This window comes from Heterodontus francisci, chromosome 1 (assembly GCF_036365525.1).
Source record: "Heterodontus francisci isolate sHetFra1 chromosome 1, sHetFra1.hap1, whole genome shotgun sequence".
In the NCBI taxonomy this organism is placed as follows: Eukaryota; Metazoa; Chordata; class Chondrichthyes; order Heterodontiformes; family Heterodontidae; genus Heterodontus; species Heterodontus francisci.
In genome coordinates, this window is record NC_090371.1 from 5617596 (window position 1) to 5637663 (window position 20068).

The following is a 20068-nucleotide window of genomic DNA, read 5'->3' on the forward strand; positions in this document are numbered from 1 at the left end:
CATTTGGTGGAAATTTCTCTTCCCCAGTTAGTAATAACTATGTTTTATGACGGTTCAGAAAGGTGGACACACACTAAAGTAATAAACAAGTGAATTGACTGGTTCAATTGTGCTCCACTTCACACACCACTGAAGATTAAACCTGAAGGCAAAATCTCAAATGAGACTTGATGCAACTTGACTGATCATCCAGCGGCTGGTTGACGGTTAGCAACGCCTCTAGTAAGCACACCCTATGTACTACACCGAGACTGACCCTGCCAGAGCATTCAATAGCAAAACATCTCCAACATGGAAGAGGCCATGATGGCTGTCAATAGAAAGGCTCCCACTCTATCAATGGGATGAGTTGGGTTTGAGGGTTTGGGCTGCCAAGTACTCACACAATGAGATGGGCGTTGTCGTTGCGCAGTCGTGGTAGAAGGTGATTCTTCCTCCAGCTGAGGAATCGATTCAGGGTATCCGAAGCACTTGTGTCCACTGTGATTGGGTTGCTGGTCCACACCTCGACTCCAATCAGAGCAATTAGAATTTTAAATGGTCTGTAATGCTGGAGAAAAGAGATGTTTTAGGAACTTTAGCGATGGGATTCATCTGAAATGGATGGGCCCAGGTAGATGGAAGGCTAAATTTAAATAAATTGTGCATTAAACTAGAATCATTGAATCATTTGGCCCATTGTGTCTGAGCAGACTCTTTGCGAGAGCAACTAAGCACTCCCCTGCCTTTTCCTCGTAGCCGTGCAAATATTTTCTTTTCAGATAATTATCCAATTCCCTTTAAAAATGGTGATTGAACGTGGCCACACCACACCCTCGGGTGGTGCATTCCAGATCCTAACCACTCACTGCATCACAAAGTTCGAATGGAACCCAGTGTAGAACATCAGCAGAAAAGGACATGCTGTGTGTGTTGCAATTAATTCTGTGGTACAATACTCGTGTTCTGGCAGTGAGGGAGAGGAGTCACAGCACAACGGTAGCTTATGTTGTACATGTATTCTGGAATAGATTAAACTTCCAGTGTCTGCAAACAGTGGGAGAAGGAGAGAGAGACAGAGCAGGACACAGAACGCAGTGAGAGAGGGAGACAGAACAGTGGCAGATCGAGAGACAGAGCACAGTGACAGAGAGTGAGGGAGATTGAGGACAGTGATGGAGGGTGAGGGAGATTGAGGACAGTGACAGAGAGTGAGGGAGATTGAGGACAGTGATGGAGGGTGAGGGAGATTGAGGACAGTGACAGAGAGTGAGGGAGATTGAGGACAGTGACAGAGAATGAGGGAGAGTGCGGACAGTGATGGAGAGTGAGGGAGATTGAGGACAGTGACAGAGAGTGAGGGAGAGTGAGGACAGTGATGGAGAGTGAGGGAGATTGAGGACAGTGACAGAGAGTGAGGGAGAGTGAGGACAGTGATGGAGAGTGAGGGAGATTGAGGACAGTGACAGAGAGTGAGGGGGAGTGAGGACAGTGACGGAGAGTGAGGGAGATTGAGGGCAGTGACAGAGAGTGAGGGAGATTGAGGACAATGACAGAGAGTGAGGGAGAGTGAGGACAGTGATGGAGAGTGAGGGAGAGTGAGGGCAGTGACAGAGAGTGAGGGAGAGTGAGGGCAGTGACAGAGAGTGAGGGAGATTGAGGACAGTGCTGGAGAGTGAGGGAGATTGAGGACAGTGATGGAGAGTGAGGGAGATTGAGGACAGTGATGGAGAGTGAGGGAGAGTGAGGACAGTGATGGAGAGTGAGGGAGAGTGAGGGAGATTGAGGACAGTGACAGAGAGTGAGGGAGATTGAGGACAGTGACGGAGAGTGAGGGAGATTGAGGACAGTGACGGACAGTGAGGGAGAGTGAGGGCAGTGATGGAGAGTGAGGGAGATTGAGGACAGTGACAGAGAGTGAGGGAGATTGAGGACAGTGATGGAGAGTGAGGGAGATTGAGGACAGTGACAGAGAGTGAGGGAAAGTGAGGGCAGTGATGGAGAGTGAGGGAGATTGAGGACAGTGACAGAGAGTGAGGGAGAGTGAGGACAGTGATGGAGAGTGAGGGAGATTGAGGACAGTGACAGAGAGTGAGGGAGATTGAGGGCAGTGACGGAGAGTGAGGGAGATTGAGGACAGTGACAGAGAGTGAGGGAGAGTGAGGACAGTGACAGAGAGTGAGGGAGATTGAGGGCAGTGACGGAGAGTGAGGGAGATTGAGGACAGTGACAGACAGTGAGGGAGAGTGAGGACAGTGATGGAGAGTGAGGGAGATTGAGGACACTGACGGAGATTGAAGGAGATGGATGACAGTGGCAGAGAGTGAGGGAGATTGAGGGCAGTGACAGAGAGTGAGGGAGATTGAGGGCAGTGGCAGAGAGTGAGGGAGAATGAGGACAGTGACAGAGAGTGAGGGAGATTGAGGGCAGTGGCAGAGTGTGAGGGAGATTGAGGACAGTGGCAGAGAGTGAGGGAGAATGAGGGCAGTGGCAGAGAGTGAGGGAGAATGAGGACAGTGGCAGAGAGTGAGGGAGATTGAGGACAGTGGCAGAAAGTGAGGAAGATTGAGGACAGGTCGGCGCAACATCGAGGGCCGAAGGGCCTGTACTGCGCTGTAATGTTCTAATTCTAATGTTCTAATTCTAAAAGCAGGCCCATGTAAAAGCAGAAATTCAATACATGTTGGAAAACCACCTAATTGAACTCAGTCGAGGCAGCTAGAGCTCACCAGTTGTGTTAACGCCTAAGCCTGATGGTTCAACTAGATTGTGCAGAGACTATAGAAAGGTTAATACAGTTAGAAAGCCAGACTCCTACCCAATTGCTCACTTGGAAGACTATATTGACAGAGTGGGCAGTGCTAAGTTTCTTACAAAAATAGATTTGTTGAAAGATACTGGCAGCCTCCTTTAACACCTCTCGCTAAAGAAATATCAGCCTCTGTCACACCAGATGGTCTTTTCCAACGCCGATGCATCTGTTCTGATGATTCAACCTTTTACAACAGCCCCTCTGATATGTCTTCCCTTTTCCTCAACTGAGGATTCTCCAGCACTGTTGTTGACAGGGCCCTCGACTATGTCCGGCCCATTTCCCGTACTTCTGCTCTCACCCCCTTCCCCTCCCTCCCAGAACTGCAACAAGGTTTGCCTTGTCCTCACTTTCCACCCCACCAGCCTCCATATCCAAAGGATCATCCTCCGCCATTTCCGCCACCTGCAGAGTGATGCCACTACTAAACACATCTTCCCCTCCCTTCCCCTGTCAGCATTCCGAAGGGATCATTCCCTCCGCGACACCCTGGTCCACTCCTCCATTACCCTCAACACCTCGTCCCTGTCCCATGGCACTTTCCCCTGCAATTGCAGGATGTGTAATACCTGCCCATTTACTTCCTCTCTCCTCACTATCCCAGGCCCCAAACACTCCTTTCAGGTGAAGCAGCGATTTACTTGTACTTCTTTCAATGTAGTGTACTGTATTCGCTACTCACAATGTGGTCTCCTCTACACTGGGGAGACCAAACGCAGACTGGGTGACCGCTTTGTGGAACACCTCCGCTCAGTCCGCTTGCATTTCAATTCGCCACCTTGTTCGCCTGCCCACATCTCTGTCCTCCGCCTGCTGCAGTGTTCCAATGAAGCTCAATGCAAGCTCGAGGAACAACACCCCATCTTCCAATCAGGCGCTCTACAGCCTTCCGGACTTAATAATGAGTTCAACAATTTCAGAACATGAGCCCCATTATTTTTTGTTTGTTTATTATTTTTATTTTCTTACATATATTTGTTCTTTTTTAATTATTTATTTTTTAACCATGTGCTAGTCTTAATCTTGTTTTTCATGTTTTTGCTTTCGTACAGAGCTGTTCATTATTCTGCCATTAGCGCTCTCTCTGGACTCGTGCTTTGCCTTTCACTACAACTATTTAGCACTCCATTTGCATTCAGTTCCATGACATCGCTGTCATTTAATCCCTCCCTCCTCCCGTCCTATCACAGACCATCCATCTTATTCTTTCTCTCTCCCCCCTTTTACTTGCTCAAAGACTTACATTTCTAACTTTTGCCTGTTCTGATGAAGGGTCACAGACCTGAAACATTAATCCTGTTTCTCTCCACTGTTACGACTGTGCTGGGAGGAGTGCACTGTTTATTCTAGTCCCATTTCTCCACAGGTCGCAACATATATTTACATTTTCCCACTAGCGATGTGTTCAATCATACATAATATATAATATAAAATAAAAACAGAAAGTGCTGGAAATACTCAGCATCTGTGGAGAGAGAAGCAGAGTTAACGTTTCAGGTCAGTGACCTTTCATCAACCATAGACTCTATTTTGCCCAGAATAATAAACACCAACCAGGTTTCTTTAAGAAACAACAAAATTATCAGTTATAAAACCAGTCTTAACCAGTAATGAAGTAAAACATACACACAAATTGAAATATTAAAACCCCTTATTTATCTTAGGCCCTCACACACATAGGCACACACACACCGGTTAACCAGGAATAAATAAAAGGGATTTTTGTTCATAGCACAGTTACAAAAATAACCACTTGGTGGAATACTTGTCCTTGGTTTTGGTTTGGTGTCCCAAATGTGTACAGATGGCTGTTAATGGGATCTTCCTAGAACAGTTCTTTCCAGGCGATGTTGAAGATCAGTTTGGGTAGGCTTTCCCAGAAATACAGTTACAGAGGTTTCAGATTGGTCTTACAGCAGAAATGTAGCAACAAGGTTTCAGTTCCCACACATTTGATATGCAGGATTTCTTCAAATACAGTTGGAAATATGAAGCTGAGATACTGGCTGCAGGATTTCTTTTCAAGAGAGAGAGAACTGGGTCCTCTTCTTTTGGCAGGAAAAACCAAACTGTCTTTTATAACAGTTCAAACTGAAACTAAAAAAAAGGTCAGAAGTCAAGTCTGCTGACCTCCACAAATCTTGACCTGTCACTTCTTTGTAAACATCTCCCCAAGTCAAAAACAATCCCTGCTCGGTGACTTTCCACAGACAGGTGCCAAAAACACAAAGTTCAGCATCACTTCAAGCTTCCAGATGAATCAATGTCCATGATTCAACTATAAGTCCTTAAAATATATTTTACAAAAAAACAGAATTACCCTCATAACACCTCCACCCTTGGAGAAACGAAACAGAATTTTTAAATGCATTTCATTACAAAGTGTAGAAAAAGTAAAAGATGACAACATTTTCAAACACATTTTCACACTCATTCCCATTCACTTTTTACGTGTAGTTAATACGAATCGGCTTTGTACCATCATTTCATTCATTTATTTTTATTCATTCATGGGATCTGGGCTTCACTGGCTGGGCAAGCATTTATTGCCCATCACAAATTGCCCTTGAGAAGGTGGTGGTGAGCTGCCTTCTTGGACCGCTGCAGTCTACGTGGGATATAGGCACCCACAGTGCTGTTAGGAAGGGAGTTCTAGGATTTTGACCCAGCGACAGTGAAGGAACGGTGATATAGTTCCAAGTCAGGATGGTGTGTGACTTGGAGGGGAACGTGCAGGTGGTGGTGTTCCCATGCAGTTGCTGCCCTTTTCCTTCGAGTTGGTAGAGGCCGCATGTTTTGAAGGTGCTGTCTAAGGATCCTTGGTGCGTTGCAGCTGTGCATCTTGTAGATGGTGCACACTGCTGCCACTGTGCGTTGGTGGTGGGAGTGAATGTTTGTGGGGTGACAATCAAGCAGGCTGCTTTGTCCTGGATGGAGTCGAGATTCTTGAGTGTTGTTGGAGCTGCACCCATCCAGGCAAGTGGAGAGTATTCTATCACGGACTGCTTTAGTATCTGAGGAGTCACGAATGGTGCTGAACATTGTGCAATCATCAGCAAACATCCCCACTTCTGACCTTATGATTGAAGGAAGGTCATTGATGAAGCAGCTAAAGATGGTTGGACCTAGGACACTACACTGAGGAACTCCTGCAGTGATGTCCTGGAGCTCAGATGATTGACCTCCAACAACCACAACCATCTTCCTTTGCGCAAGGTATGACTCGAACCAGCGAAGAGTTTTCATGCTGATTCCCATTGACTTCAGTTTTGCTAGGGCTCCTTGATGCCATACTCGGTCAAATGCTGTCTTGATGTCAAGGGCAGTCACGCTCACCTCAACTCTTGAGTTCAGCTCTTTTGTCCATGTTTGAACCAAAGCTGTAATGTGGTCAGGAACTGAGTGGCCGTGGCGGAACCCAAACTGAGCGTCACTGAGCATGTTATTGCTAAGCAAGTGCCGCTTGATGGCACTGTTGATGACACCTTCCATCACTTTACTGATGATTGAGAGTAGACTGATGGGGCAGTAATTGGCCGGGTTGGACTTGTCCTGCTTTTTGTGTACAGGACATACCTGGGCAATTTTCCACATTGCAGAGTAGATGCCAGTGTTGTAGCTGTACTGGAACAGCTTGGCTGGGGACGCGGCAAGTTCTAGAGCACAGGTCTTCAGTACTATTGCCGGAGTATTGTCAGGGCCCATAGCTTTTGCAGTATCCAGTGCCTTCAGTCGTTTCTTGAGATCATGCGGAGTGAATCGAATTGGCTGAAGTCTGGCATCTGTGATGCTGGGGAGTTCAGGAGGAGGCCGAGATGGATCATCAACTCGGCACTTCTGGATGAAGATTGTTATAGAGTCATAGAGATACAGCACTGGAACAGGCCCTTCGGCCCACTGAGTCTGTGCCGACCAACAACCACCCATTTATACTAATCCTACATTAATCCCATATTCCCCACCACATCCCCACCATTCTCCAACCACCTACCTACATTAGGGGCAATTTACAATGGCCAATTTACCTATCAACCTGCAAGTCTCTGGCTTGTTGCAAATGCTTCAGCCTTATCTTTTGCACTGAAGTACTGTGCTCCTCCATCATTCTTCTTCTTCTTTGGGCCTCCTTATCTCGAGAGACAATGGATACGCGCCTGGAGGTGGTCAGTGGTTTGTGAAGCAGCGCCTGGAGTGGCTATAAAGGCCAATTCTGGAGTGACAGGCTCTTCCACAGGTGCTGCAGAGAAATTTGTTTGTTGGGGCTGTTGCACAGTTGGCTCTCCCCTTGCGCCTCTGTCTTTTTTCCTGCCAACTACTAAGTCTCTTCGACTCGCCACAATTTAGCCCTGTCTTTATGGCTGCCCGCCAGCTCTGGCGAATGCTGGCAATTGACTCCCACGACTTGTGATCAATGTCACACGATTTCATGTCGCGTTTGCAGACGTCTTTATAACGGAGACATGGACGGCCGGTGGGTCTGATACCAGTGGCGAGCTCGCTGTACAATGTGTCTTTGGGGATCCTGCCATCTTCCATGCGGCTCACATGGCCAAGCCATCTCAAGCGCCGCTGACTCAGTAGTGTGTATAAGCTGGGGGTGTTGGCCGCTTCAAGGACTTCTGTGTTGGAGATATAGTCCTGCCACCTGATGCCAAGTATTCTCCGAAGGCAGCGAAGATGGAATGAATTGAGACGTCGCTCTTGGCTGGCATACGTTGTCCAGGCCTCGCTGCCGTAGAGCAAGGTACTGAGGACACAGGCCTGATACATTCGGACTTTTGTGTTCCGTGTCAGTGCGCCATTTTCCCACACTCTCTTGGCCAGTCTGGACATAGCAGTGGAAACCTTACCCATGCGCTTGTTGATTTCTGCATCTAGAGACAGGTTACTGGTGATAGTTGAGCCTAGGTAGGTGAACTCTTGAACCACTACCAGAGCGTGGTCGCCAATATTGATGGATGGAGCATTTCTGACATCCTGCCCCATGATGTTCGTTTTCTTGAGGCTGATGGTTAGGCCAAATTCATTGCAGGCAGACGCAAACCTGTCGATGAGACTCTGCAGGCATTCTTCAGTGTGAGATGTTAAAGCAGCATCGTCAGCAAAGAGGAGTTCTCTGATGAGGACTTTCCGTACTTTGGACTTCGCTCTTAGACGGGCAAGGTTGAACAACCTGCCCCCTGATCTTGTGTGGAGGAAAATTCCTTCTTCAGAGGATTTGAACGCATGTGAAAGCAGCAGGGAGAAGAAAATCCCAAAAAGTGTGGGTGCGAGAACACAGCCCTGTTTCACACCACTCAGGATAGGAAAGGGCATCCTCCATCATTGAGGATGCGGATATTTGTGGAGCCACCTCTTCCAGTTAGTTGTTTAATTGTCCACCACCATTCACGGCTGGATGTGGCAGGACTGCAGAGCTTCAATCTGATCCGTTGGTTATGAGATCGCTTAGCTCTGTCGATCGCATGCTGGTTCTGCTGTTTGGCCATGCAAGTAGTCCTGGGTTGTAGCTTCATCAGGTTGACACCTCATTTTGAGGTATGCCTGGTGCTGCTCCTGGCATGCCCTCCTGCACTCTTCATTGAACCAGGGTTGGTCTCCTGGCTTGATGGTAATTGTAGAGTGGGGGATATGCTGGGCCATGAGGTTACAGATTGTGGTTGAGTACAATTCTGCTGCTGCTGATGGCCCACAGCGTCTCATGGATGCCCATTTTTGCATTGCTAGATTTGTTCGAAATCTATCCCATTTAGCACGGTGGTAATGTCACACAACACGATGGGCAGTATCCTCAATGTGAAGGCGGGACTTCGTCACCGCAAGGACTGTGCGGTGGTCACTCCTACCCACACTGTCGTGGACAGATAAATCTGCGACAGGCAGATTTGTGAGAACGAGGCCAAGTATGTTTTCCCCTCTTGTTGGTTCCCTCACCACCTGACGCATACTCTGTCTAGCAGCTATGTCCTTTAGGACTTGGCCAGCTTGGTCAATAGTGGTGCTACTGAGCCCCTCTTGGTGATGGACATTGAAGTCTCACACTCAAAGTACATTCTGCGCCCTTGCCACCCTCAGTGCTTCCTCCATATCCCTCAACAAAGTTGGATTCTTGATAAAGCATCTGCAATAGCATTATTTTTGCCTGCTAAACTCCATCGGAATTGTCTGGCAAACTATTTTTTAATTTTTTCCACAATGATTATCACCAAATCAGCCAACTGCAGCCTTCCAAACAGAGCCACCCAGTTGTTCCAAGTATTCCTTCCCAGTGTCACTATAGACCAGCATATCATCAAGATAAACTACACAGTTAGGAACAGTGGCGACCACTGGGGTTCACTAGTCTCTGAAAAGTTGCTGGGGCACCCCTAACCTGTATGGCATTACTTGGTACTGGAAAAAAGCGTTCAGTGTAACAAAAGTCAATATCTCTTTAGCTCAGTGTGTACAAGGAACTTGCCAGTATCCCTTTAACAAATCTATTTTTGTAAGAAACATGGCACTGCCCACTCTGTAAATACAGTCTTCCAAGCGACAGATTGGATAGGAGTATGCCTTTGTTCCTGCATTAACCTTTCGTAGTCTATATGCAAAGTCGAGTTGACCCATCGGGGTTATGCACAACTTGTGAACTTCAGCTGCTTTGATTGGGTTCAATTAGGTGGTTGTTCAACATGTATTGGATTTCTGCTTTTACCTGGGCCTCTTTCTCTGGACTTAAGTGGTAAGGACGCTGTTTTATAGGAAAGGATTCCCCTGCAATCACATCATGTGTGGCTAAGATTGTACATCCTGGCTTACAGACACAATATCAGGTTTGGATGCTGTGAGTCGCTTTGTTAGGTCTTCTCGTTGCTATGCATCTAAATATGAAAGCACAGTGTCCAACCTCCCTAGCAGTTCATATTAGCTAACCAGATAGTAGGAGTTTCAATTTGAGAATTGTCTAAGCCTCCTTCTACCTCATCCTCACTATCCCTTTCATCCTTCACTGTCCCGACTCCCTGACATACCTGTGCTTGCTTATCCTCGTCCTGGCGATAATATTGTTCTAACATATTGATATGACACAGCGATTCTTTTCACAGCGATCTGGGGTGTCAATCATATAATTTACTTGACCAATTCTCTTGACCACTTTATATGGACCACTGTAAAGGTAGTAATACTAGGACTTCATGCCCTGGTCTTGGCATGCTTGTCAGCCCATTTGTTTATAGTTGTTTGGGAAGCTTTAATGTGATTTTGAGCCACTTTGCAAGTTCTCGTGAGCCGTTCATGAAACATCGCACATAATCTAATACAGAATATTCATCCCACCTTTCTTTAATTAGTTTCAGAGGACCTCTTATCTCATGTCTGTAAACTAATTCAAAAGGTGACCACAACTCTGTAAGATTTAAGGTAAGTTATGGAAAAGGACAAAGATGGACCGGAAATAAAGATACTGAATTGCGGAAAGGCTGATTTCAATTTGATAAAACAGGATCAGGCCAAAGTGGACTGGGAGCAGCTACTTGTAGGAAAGTCTACATCAGACCAGTGGGAGTCATTCAAAGAGGAAATAGTGAGAGTTCAAAGCAAACATGTACCCGTTAAGGTGAAGGGTAGGACCAACAAGTCCAGGGAACCCTGGATGTCAAGGGATTATAGAGGATTGGATCAGGAAATAAAGGAGGCTTAAAGCAGATTCAGAGTGCTGAAAACAGTGGAGGGAATAGAGGAGGATAGAAAGTGTAGGGGGGCACTTACAAAAGTAATTAAGAGAGCGAAGAGGGGACATGATAAAACACTGGCGGGCGAGATAAAGGAAAATCCTAAGGCATTTTATAAGTACATTAAGAGCAAGAGGATAACCAGGGAAAGAGTCGGGCCCATTAGGGACCAAAGTGGCAATCTGTGTGTGGAGCCGGAGGACATAGGTGAGGTTTTAAATGATTACTTTTCATCTGTGTTCACTATGGAGAACGACGATGTAGGTGTAGAGATCAGGGAGGGGGATTGTGATATACTTGAACATATTAGCACTGAAAGGGAGGAAGTATTAGCAGTTTTAGCGGGCTTAAAAGTGGATAAATCCTCAGGCCCAGATGAGATGTATCCCAGGCTGTTATGTGAGGCAAGGGAGGAGATAGCAGGGACTCTGACACAAATTTTCAGATCCTCTCTGGTCACAGGAGAGGTGCCAGAGGACTGGAGGACAGCGAATGTGGTAACATTATTCAAGAAGATTAGCAGGGACAAACCAGGTAATTACAGGCAGGTGAGTTTAACATCAGTGGTTGGGAAACTATTGAAAAAAGTTCTGAGGGACAGGATTAATCAGGGATAGTCAGCATGGCTTTGTCAGGGGGAGATCATGTCTAACTAACTTGGTTGAATTTTTCCAGGAGGTGACTAGATGTGTAGATGAGGGTAAAGCAGTTGATGTAGTCTACATGGACTTCAGTAAGGCTTTTGATAAAGTCCCGTATGGGAGATTGGTTAAGAAGGTAAGAGCCCATGGGATCCAGAGCAATTTGGCAAATTGGATCCAAAATTGGCTTAGTGGCAGGAGGCAGAGGGTGATAGTCGAGGGTTGTTTTTGTGAGTGGAAGCCTGTGACCAGTGGTGTACCACAGGGATCGGTGCTGGGACCCATGCTGGTTGTAGTGTACATTAATGATTTAGACGTGAATACAGGATGTATGATCAGTAAGTTCACAGATGACACGAAAATTGATGATGTCGTAAATAGTGAGGAGGAAAGCCTTAGATTACAGGACGATATAGATGGGCTGATAAGATGGGCGGAGCAGTGGCAAATGGAATTTAATCCTGACAAGTGTGAGGTGATGCATTTTGGGAGGACTAACAAGGCAAGGGAATATACAATGGATAGTAGGACCCCAGGACGTACAGAAGGTCAGAAGGACCTTGGTGTACTTGTCCATAGATCACTGAATGCAGCAGCACAGGTAGATAAGGTGGTTAGGAAGGCATATGGGATACTTGCCTTTATTAGCCAAGGCATAGAATATAAGAACACGGAGGTTATGATGGTGTATAAAATGCTAGCTAGGCTACAGCTGGAGTACTGTGTACAGTTCTGGTCACCACACAACAGGAAGGATGTGATTGCACTGGAATGGGTGCAGAGGAGATTCACCAGGATGTTGTCTGGGCTGGAGCATTTCAGTTATGAAAAGGCAAGGGTTGTTTTCCTTAGAGCAGAGAAGGCTGAGGGGGGACATGATTGAGGTATACAAAATTATGAGGGGCATTGATAGGTTAGATAGGAAGAAACTTTTTCCCTTAACGGAGGGGTCAATAACCAGGGGTATTAGATTTAAGGTAAAGGGGCAGGAGGTTTAGAGGGGATTTGAGGAAAATCGTTTTCACTCAGAGGGTGGTTGGAATCTGGAACACACTGCCTGAAGAGGTGGTCGAGTCAGGAACCCTCACAACATTTAAGAAGTATTTAGATGAGCACTTGAAACGCCATAGCATACAAGGCTACGGGCCAAGTGCTGGAAAATGGGATTAGAATAGTTAAATGCCTAATGCCTGGCACAGACACGATGGGCCAAAGGGCCTGTTTCTGTGCTGTATAACTCTATGACTCTACAACTCTATATATTCAATTTTTCCCAATTACCGATACGGTCAATCATGGACTCTATTTTTCCCAGAATAGAATACAGCAACCAGGTTTCATTCAGAAACAAAATTATCAGTTTATTATCAAACCAGTCTTAACCAATAATGAAGTAAAACATACACACAAATTGAAATATTAAAACCCCTTATCTGTCTTCGACACACACACACAGACACACCGATTAACCAGGAATAAATAAAAGGAATTTTTGTTCATAGCACAGTTACAAAAATAACCACTTGGTGGAATACTTGTCCTTGGTTTTGGTTTGGTGTCCCAAATGTGTACAGATGGCTGTTAATGGGATCTTCCTAGAACAGTTCTTTCCAGGTGATGTTGCAGATCAGTTTGGGTAGGCTTTCCCAGAAATGCAGCTACAGAGGTTTCAGATTAGTCTTACAGCAGAAATGCAGCAACAAGGTTTCAGTTCCCAAACATTTTATACACAGGTTTTCTCCAAATGCAGTTGGAAATATTGAAACTGAGACACTGGTTGCCGGATTTCTTTTCAATAGAGGGAGTGCTGGGCCGTCTTCTTTTGGCGGGCAAAAAACCAACTGTCTTTTGTAACAGTTCAAATTGAAACTAAAAACAGTCCAGAAGTCAAGTCTCCTGACCTAAACAAATCTTAACCTGTCACTTCTTTGTAAATAACTCCCCAAGTCAAAAACAACCCCTGCTGGGTTATTGTCCATAGGCAGGTGCCTTCCCGTAACACTTGTTTACAAACAAAATCTCGGAACCTTCTGGTGACTTCTTTAAAAAAAAAACATCAAGTTCAGCATCTCTTCAAGCTTCCAGATGAATCAATGCCCATAATTCAACTATAAGTCCTTAAAAACATATTTTACAAAACAAATAGAAGTACTCTCGTTACACTACACAGATGCTGCCAAGCTTGCTGAGTATTTTTGGCACTTTCTGTTTTCTGATGAAGCTGAAGTTGTCGCTTTAGAAAAGAGAAGGTTGAGAGGAGAATTGATAGAGATGTTCAAAATCATGACGGGTCTGGACAGAGTAAATTGGGCGTAACTGCTCCCATTGGTGGAAGGGTTGAAAACCAGAGGACATTGAAATAAGGTGATTGCCAAAAGAATCAGAGGAGAAATTTGTTTTTTTGATGCAGTGAGAGGATCTGCAATGTACTGCCTGAGAGTGTGCTGGAGGCAGATACAATTGTAGCTTTCAAAAGAGAATTGGATCATTATCTAAAGAGAAAAAAAAATCTGGGCTATGGGGGAAAGGCAGGGGAGTGAGACGAGGTGAGTGGCTCTTACAGAGAACCAGCACAGACATGACAAGCCGAATAGCCTCCTTCTGTGCTGTAACCATTAGAGTCACACTGACATAGAGCCAGTACGGTACAGAAAGAGGCCATTCAGCCCATTAAGTCCTTGCTGATTCTCTGCAGAGCAATCCAGTCAGTCCCATTACCCCGCTCTATCTCCGTAGCCCTGCAAGTTTATTTCCCTCGAGTACCCATCCAGTTTCCTTTAGAAATCAGTCATCTTCTCGGCTTCCGCCACCCTTCTAGGCAGCAAGTTTCAGGTCATTACCACTCACTGTGTAAAAATGTTCTTCCTCAAATCCTTTCTCCATCTCTTGCTGAAACCTTCAAGCTGTGTCCCCCAGTCCTTGCATCATCAGCTAATGGGAACAGATTTACTTTGTCTATTTTATCTAATCCTGTCATAATCTTGTACACCTCTATTAAATCTCCCCTCAATCTCCTTTGCTCCAAGGAGAACAAACCCAGCTTTTCCAACCTAATCTTGCAACTAAAATCCTCCATCCCTGGAACCATTTTGGTAAATCTCCTCCTGCACCCTCTCAAGGATCCTCACATCCTTCCTAAAGTGTGGTGACCAACTGCAATACTCCAGTTGGGGCTTAACAAGAGCTTTATAAAGTTTCAGCACATTTTCCCAGCTTTTGTACTCCATACATCTATTTTTGAAGCCCAAGATCCGATATACTTTACTAACCACTCTCTCAATGTGTCCTGTCACCTTCAAACATGAACCCCCAGGTCCCTCTGTTCCTGCACACTCTTTAGAACTGTGCCATTAAGTCTATATTGCCTCTCCCTATTCCTTCTGCCAAAATGCTTCATCTCACACTCCTCTGTAATAAATTTCATCTGCCACTTGTCTGCCTATTCTGCTAGCCTATCCGTGTCCTGGTGCAGTTGATTGGTATCATGTCTGCCACACCTCCAAGTTTAGTTTCCTCAGAAAATTCAGAAATTTTACACTGTATTTCAATATCCAAGTCATAGAAACATAGAAAATAGGAGCAGGAGTAGGCCATTCGGCCCTTTGAGCCTGCTCCACCATTCATTATGATCATGGCTGATCATCCAACTCAGTAACCTGTTCCAGCTTTCCCCCCATATCCTTTGATCCCTTTCGCCCCAAGAGCTATATCTAACTCTTTCTTGAAAACATACAATGTTTCGGGCTCAACTGCTTTCTGTGGTAGTGAATTCCACAGGCTCACCACTCTCTGGGTGAAGGAATTTCTCCTCATCTCAGTCCTGAAAGGTTTACCCCATATCCTTAGACTATGACCCCTGGTTCTGGACTCCCCCACCATCGGGAACATCTTCCTGCATCTACCCTGTCAAGTCCTGTGAGAATTTTATAGGTTTCTATGAGATCCCCCCCTCACTCTTCTGAACTCTAGCGAATATAATCCTAACAGACTCAATCTCTCCTCATACGTCAGTCCCACCATCCCAGGAATCAGTCTGGTAAACCTTCGCTGCACTCCCTCTATAGTAAGAACATCCTTCCTCAGATAAGGAGACCAAAACTGCACATGATATTCCAGGTGTGGCCTCACCAAGGCCCTGTATAATTGCAGCAAGACATCCCTGCTCCTGCACTCGAATTGTCTCGCTATGAAGGCCAACATACCATTTGCCTGTTTTACCGCCTGTTGCACCTGCATGCTTACCTTCAGTGACTGGTGTACGAGAACACCCAGGTCTCGCTGCATATTCCCCTCTCTCAGTTTATAGCCGTTCAGATAATAATCTGTCTTCCTGTTTTTGCTACCAAAGTGGATAACCTCTACATGCTAATCTCTTATATGGGACTTTGTCGAAAGCCTCCTGAAAGTCCAAATAAACCACATCCACTGGCTCCCCCTCATCAACTCTACTAGTTACATCCTCGAAGAATTCTAGTAGATTTGTCAAGCATGATTTCCCTTTCATAAATCCATGCTGACTCTGCCTGATTCTACCACTATTCTCTAAGTGCTCTGCTATAAAATCTTTGATAATGGACTCTAGAATTTTCCCCACTACCGACGTCAGTCTGACTGGTCTATAATTCCCTGCTTTCTCTCTACCTCCCTTTTTAAATAGTGGGGTTACATTAGCTACCCTCCAATCTGTAGGAACTGTTCCAGAGTCTATAGAATCTTGGAAGATGACCACCAATGCATCCACTATTTCTAGGACCATTTCCTTAAGTACTCTGAGATACATACCATTAGGCCCTGGGGATTTATCGGCCTTCAATCCCATCAATTTCCCCAACACCATTTCTCTACTAATACTGATTTACTTCAGTTCCTCTCTCTCACTAAGCCCTGTGTTCCCCAACATTTCTGGTATGATATTTGTGTCCTCCTTTGTGAAGACAGAACCAAAGTCTGCATTTAATTGGTCAGCCGTTTCTTTGTTCCCCATGATAAACTCCCCTGTTTCTGGCTGTAAGAGACCTCCATTTATCTTCACCAATCTTTTTGTCTTCACATGTCGATAGAAACTTTTACAAGCAAGCTTGCTCTCGTACTCTATTTTCCCCTTCTTAATCAATCCCTTGGTCCTCCTGTGCTGAATTCTAAACTGCTTCCAATTCTCAGGTCTGTTGTTTTTTCTGGCAAATTTATATGCCTCTTCCTTGGATCTAATGCTATCTCTAATTTTCCTTGTAAGCCATGGTTTGTCTCCCTTCCTCATTTTACTTTTGCGCCAGACGGGAATAAACAATTGTTGCAGTTCATCCATGTGCTCTTTGAATATTTGCCATTGTCTATCCACCGTCATCCCTTCAAGTAATGTTTCCCAATCCATCATGGCCAACTCGCACCTCATACCTTCGTAGTTTCCTTGACTAAGATTCAGGACTCTAGTTTCAGTGTAGGCAGTGGCATAGAGGTATTATTACTGGACGAATAACCCAGAGACGCAGGGTATTTCTCTGGGGACATGGGTTCGAATCTCACCACAGCAGAAGGTGGAATTTGTATTTAATTAATAAATCTGGAATTAAAAAAGCTAGTCTAATGATGGCCATGAAACCATTGTCGATTGTTGTAAAAACCCATCTGGTTCATTAATGTCCTTTAGGGAAGGAAATTTGCTGTCCTTACCTGGTCTGGCCTACATGTGACTCCAGACCCACAGCAATGTGGTTAACTCTTACATGCCCTCTGAAATGGCCTCGCAAGCCACTCAGTTGAATCTAACTGCTACGAAGTCAATAAAAAGGAATGAAACCGGACGGACCACCCGGTATCGACCAAGGCAACGGAAACGACAACAACAAACCCAGGCCTGTCGACCCTGCAAAGTCCTCCTTACTAACATCTGGCGGCTTGTGCCAATGTTGGGAGAGCTGTCCCACACACGAGTCAAGCAACAGCCTGACATAGTCATACTCACAGAATCATACCTGACAGACAATGTCCCAGACACTGCCATCACCATCCCCGGGGTATGTCCTGTCCCACCGGCTGGACAGACCCACCAGAGGTGGTGGCACAGTGGTATACAGTAGAGAGGGAGTTGCCCTGGGAGTCCTCAACATCGACTCCGGACCCCATGAAGTCTCATGGCATCAGGTCAAACATGGGCAAGGAAATCTCCTGCTGATTACCACCTACTGCCCTCCCTCAGCTGATGGGTCAGTACTCCTCCATGTTGAACAGCACTTGGAGGAAGCACTGAGGGTGACAACGGCACAGAATGTACTCTGGGTGGGGGACTTAAATGTCCATCACCAAGAGTGGCTCGGTAGCACCACCACTGACCGAGCTGGCCGCGTCCTAAAGGACATAGCTGCTAGACTGGGTCTGCGGTCGGTGGTGGGGGAACCAACATGAGGGAAGAACATACTTGACCTTGTCCTCACCAATCTGCCTGCCACAGATGCTTCTGTCCATGACAGTATTGGTAGGAGTGACCACAGTCACAGTCCCTGTGGAGTCCCGCCTTCACATTGAGGATACCCTCCATCGTGTTGTGTGGCACTACCACCGTGCTAAATGAGATAGATTTCGAACAGATCTAGTGATGCAAAACTGGGCATCCATGAGGCGCTGTGGGCCATCAGCAGCAGCAGAATTGTACTGAACCACAATCTGTAACCTCATGGCCCGGCATATCCCCCACTCTACCATTACCATCAAGCCAGGAGACCAACCCTGGTTCAATGAAGAGTGCAGGAGGGCATGCCAGGAGCAGCACCAGGCATACCTCAAAATGAGGTGTCAACCTGGTGAAGCTGCAACACAGAACTATCTGCGTGCCAAACTGCGTAAGCAGCATGCGATAGACAGAGCTAAGCAATCCCATAACCAACGGATCAGATCTAAGCTTTGCAGTCCTGCCACATCCAGCCAGGAATGGTGGTGGACAATTAAACAACTAACTGGAGGAGGTGGCTCCACAAATATCCCCATCCTCAATGATGGGGGAGCCCAGCACATCAGTGCGAAAGATAAGGCTGAAGCATTTGCAACAATCTTCAGCCAGAAGTGCCGAGTTGATGATCCATCTCGGCCTCCTCCTGAAGTCCCCAGCATCACAGATGCCAGACTTCAGCCAATTCGATTCACTCCACGTGATATCAAGAAATGGCTGAAGGCACTGTGGAAAATTGCCCAGGTATGTCCTGGACACAAAAAGCAGGACAAGTCCAACCCGGCCAATTACCGCCCTATCGGCCCACTCTCAATCATCAGTAAAGTGATGGAAGGTGTCATCAACAGTGCCATTGAGCGCCACTTGCTTAGCAATAACCTGCTCAGTGATGCTCAGCTTGGGTTCTGCCAGGGCCACTCAGCTCCTGACCTCATTATAGCCTTGGACAAAACATGGACAAAAGAGCTGAACTCAAGAGGTGAGGTGAGAGTGACTGCCCTTGACATCAAGGCAGCATTTGACCGAGTATGGCATCAAGGAGCCCGAGTAAAACTGAGGTCAATAGGAATCAGGGAGAAACCTTCCACTGGTTGGAGTCATACCAAGCGCAAAGGAAGATGGTTATGGTTGTTGGAGGTCAATCATCTGAGATCCAGGACATCACTGCAGGAGTTCCTCAGGGTTGTGTCCGAGGCCCAATCATCTTCAGCTGCTTCATCAATGACCTTCCTTCAATCATAAGGTCAGAAGTGGGGATGTTCGCTGATGATTGCACAATGTTCAGCACCATTCGTGACTCCTCAGATACTGAAGCAGTCCATGTAGAAATGCAGCAAGAGCTGGACAATATCCAGGCTTGGGCTGATAAGTGGCAAGTAACATTTGCGCCACACAAGTGCCAGGCAATGACCATCTGCAACAAGAGAGAATCTAACCATCTCCCCTTTATATCCAATGGCATTACCATCGCTGAATCGCCCACTATCAACATCCTAGGGGCTACCATTGAACAGAAACTGAACTGGAGTAGCCATATAAATACAGTGGCTTCAAGAGCAGATCAGAGGCTAGGAATCCTGCGCCAAATAACTCACCTCCTGACTCCCCAAAGCCTGTCCACCATCTACAAGGCACAAGTCAGGAGGGTGATGGAATACTCTCCACTTGCCTGGATGGGTGCAGCTCCAACAACACTCAAGAAGCTCGACACCATCCAGGACAAAGCAGCCCGCTTGATTGGCACCCCATCTACAAACATTCCCTTCCTCCACCACCGACGCACAGTGGCAGCAGTGTGTACCATCTACAAGATGCACTGCAGCAATGCACCAAGGCTCCTTAGACAGCACCTTCCAAACCCGCGACCTCTACCAACTAGAAGGACAAGGGCAGCAAATACATGGGAACACCACCACCTGCAAGTTCCCCTCCAAGTCACACACCATCCTGACTTGGAACTATATCGCCGTTCCTTCACTGTCACTGGGTCAAAATCCTGGAACTCCCTTCCTGACAGCACTGTGGGTATACCTACCCCAAATGGACTGCAGCGGTTCAAGAAGTCAGCTCACCACCACCTTCTCAAGGGCAGTTAAGGATGGGCAATAAATGCTGACCTGGCCAGTGATGCCTACATAAGATCATAAGATCATAAGAACTAGGAGCAGGAGTCGGCTGTCCAGCCCCTCGAGCCTGCTCCGCCATTCAATAAGATCATGGCTAATCCTTTCGTGGACTCAGATCCACTTACCCGCGCTCTCACCGTATCCCTTAATTCCTTTATTGTTCAAAAAGATATCTACCTTAGCTTTAAAAACGTTTACTGAAAAAGCGTCAACTACTTCACTGGGCAAGGAATTCCATAGATTAACAACCCTCTGGGTGAAGAAGTTCCTTCTTAATTCAGTCCTAAATCTGCTCCCTCTAATCTTGAGGCTATGCCCTCTTGTCCTAGCTTCACCTGACAGTGGAAACGTCC

The 20068-nt window shown here is 46.2% G+C and overlaps 1 protein-coding gene across 1 annotated transcript in view; it reads right to left on the bottom strand.

Annotated features, from left to right (window-relative positions):
• LOC137377639 (disintegrin and metalloproteinase domain-containing protein 12-like) overlaps nucleotides 1–20068 on the bottom strand; it is a 561477-nt gene that overhangs the window by 339199 nt on the left and 202210 nt on the right. Inside the window, exon 9 of the mRNA XM_068047508.1 lies at nucleotides 384–550. Coding sequence (XP_067903609.1) covers nucleotides 384–550 — 167 coding nt within the window. The remainder of the gene's footprint in view (nucleotides 1–383; nucleotides 551–20068) is intronic.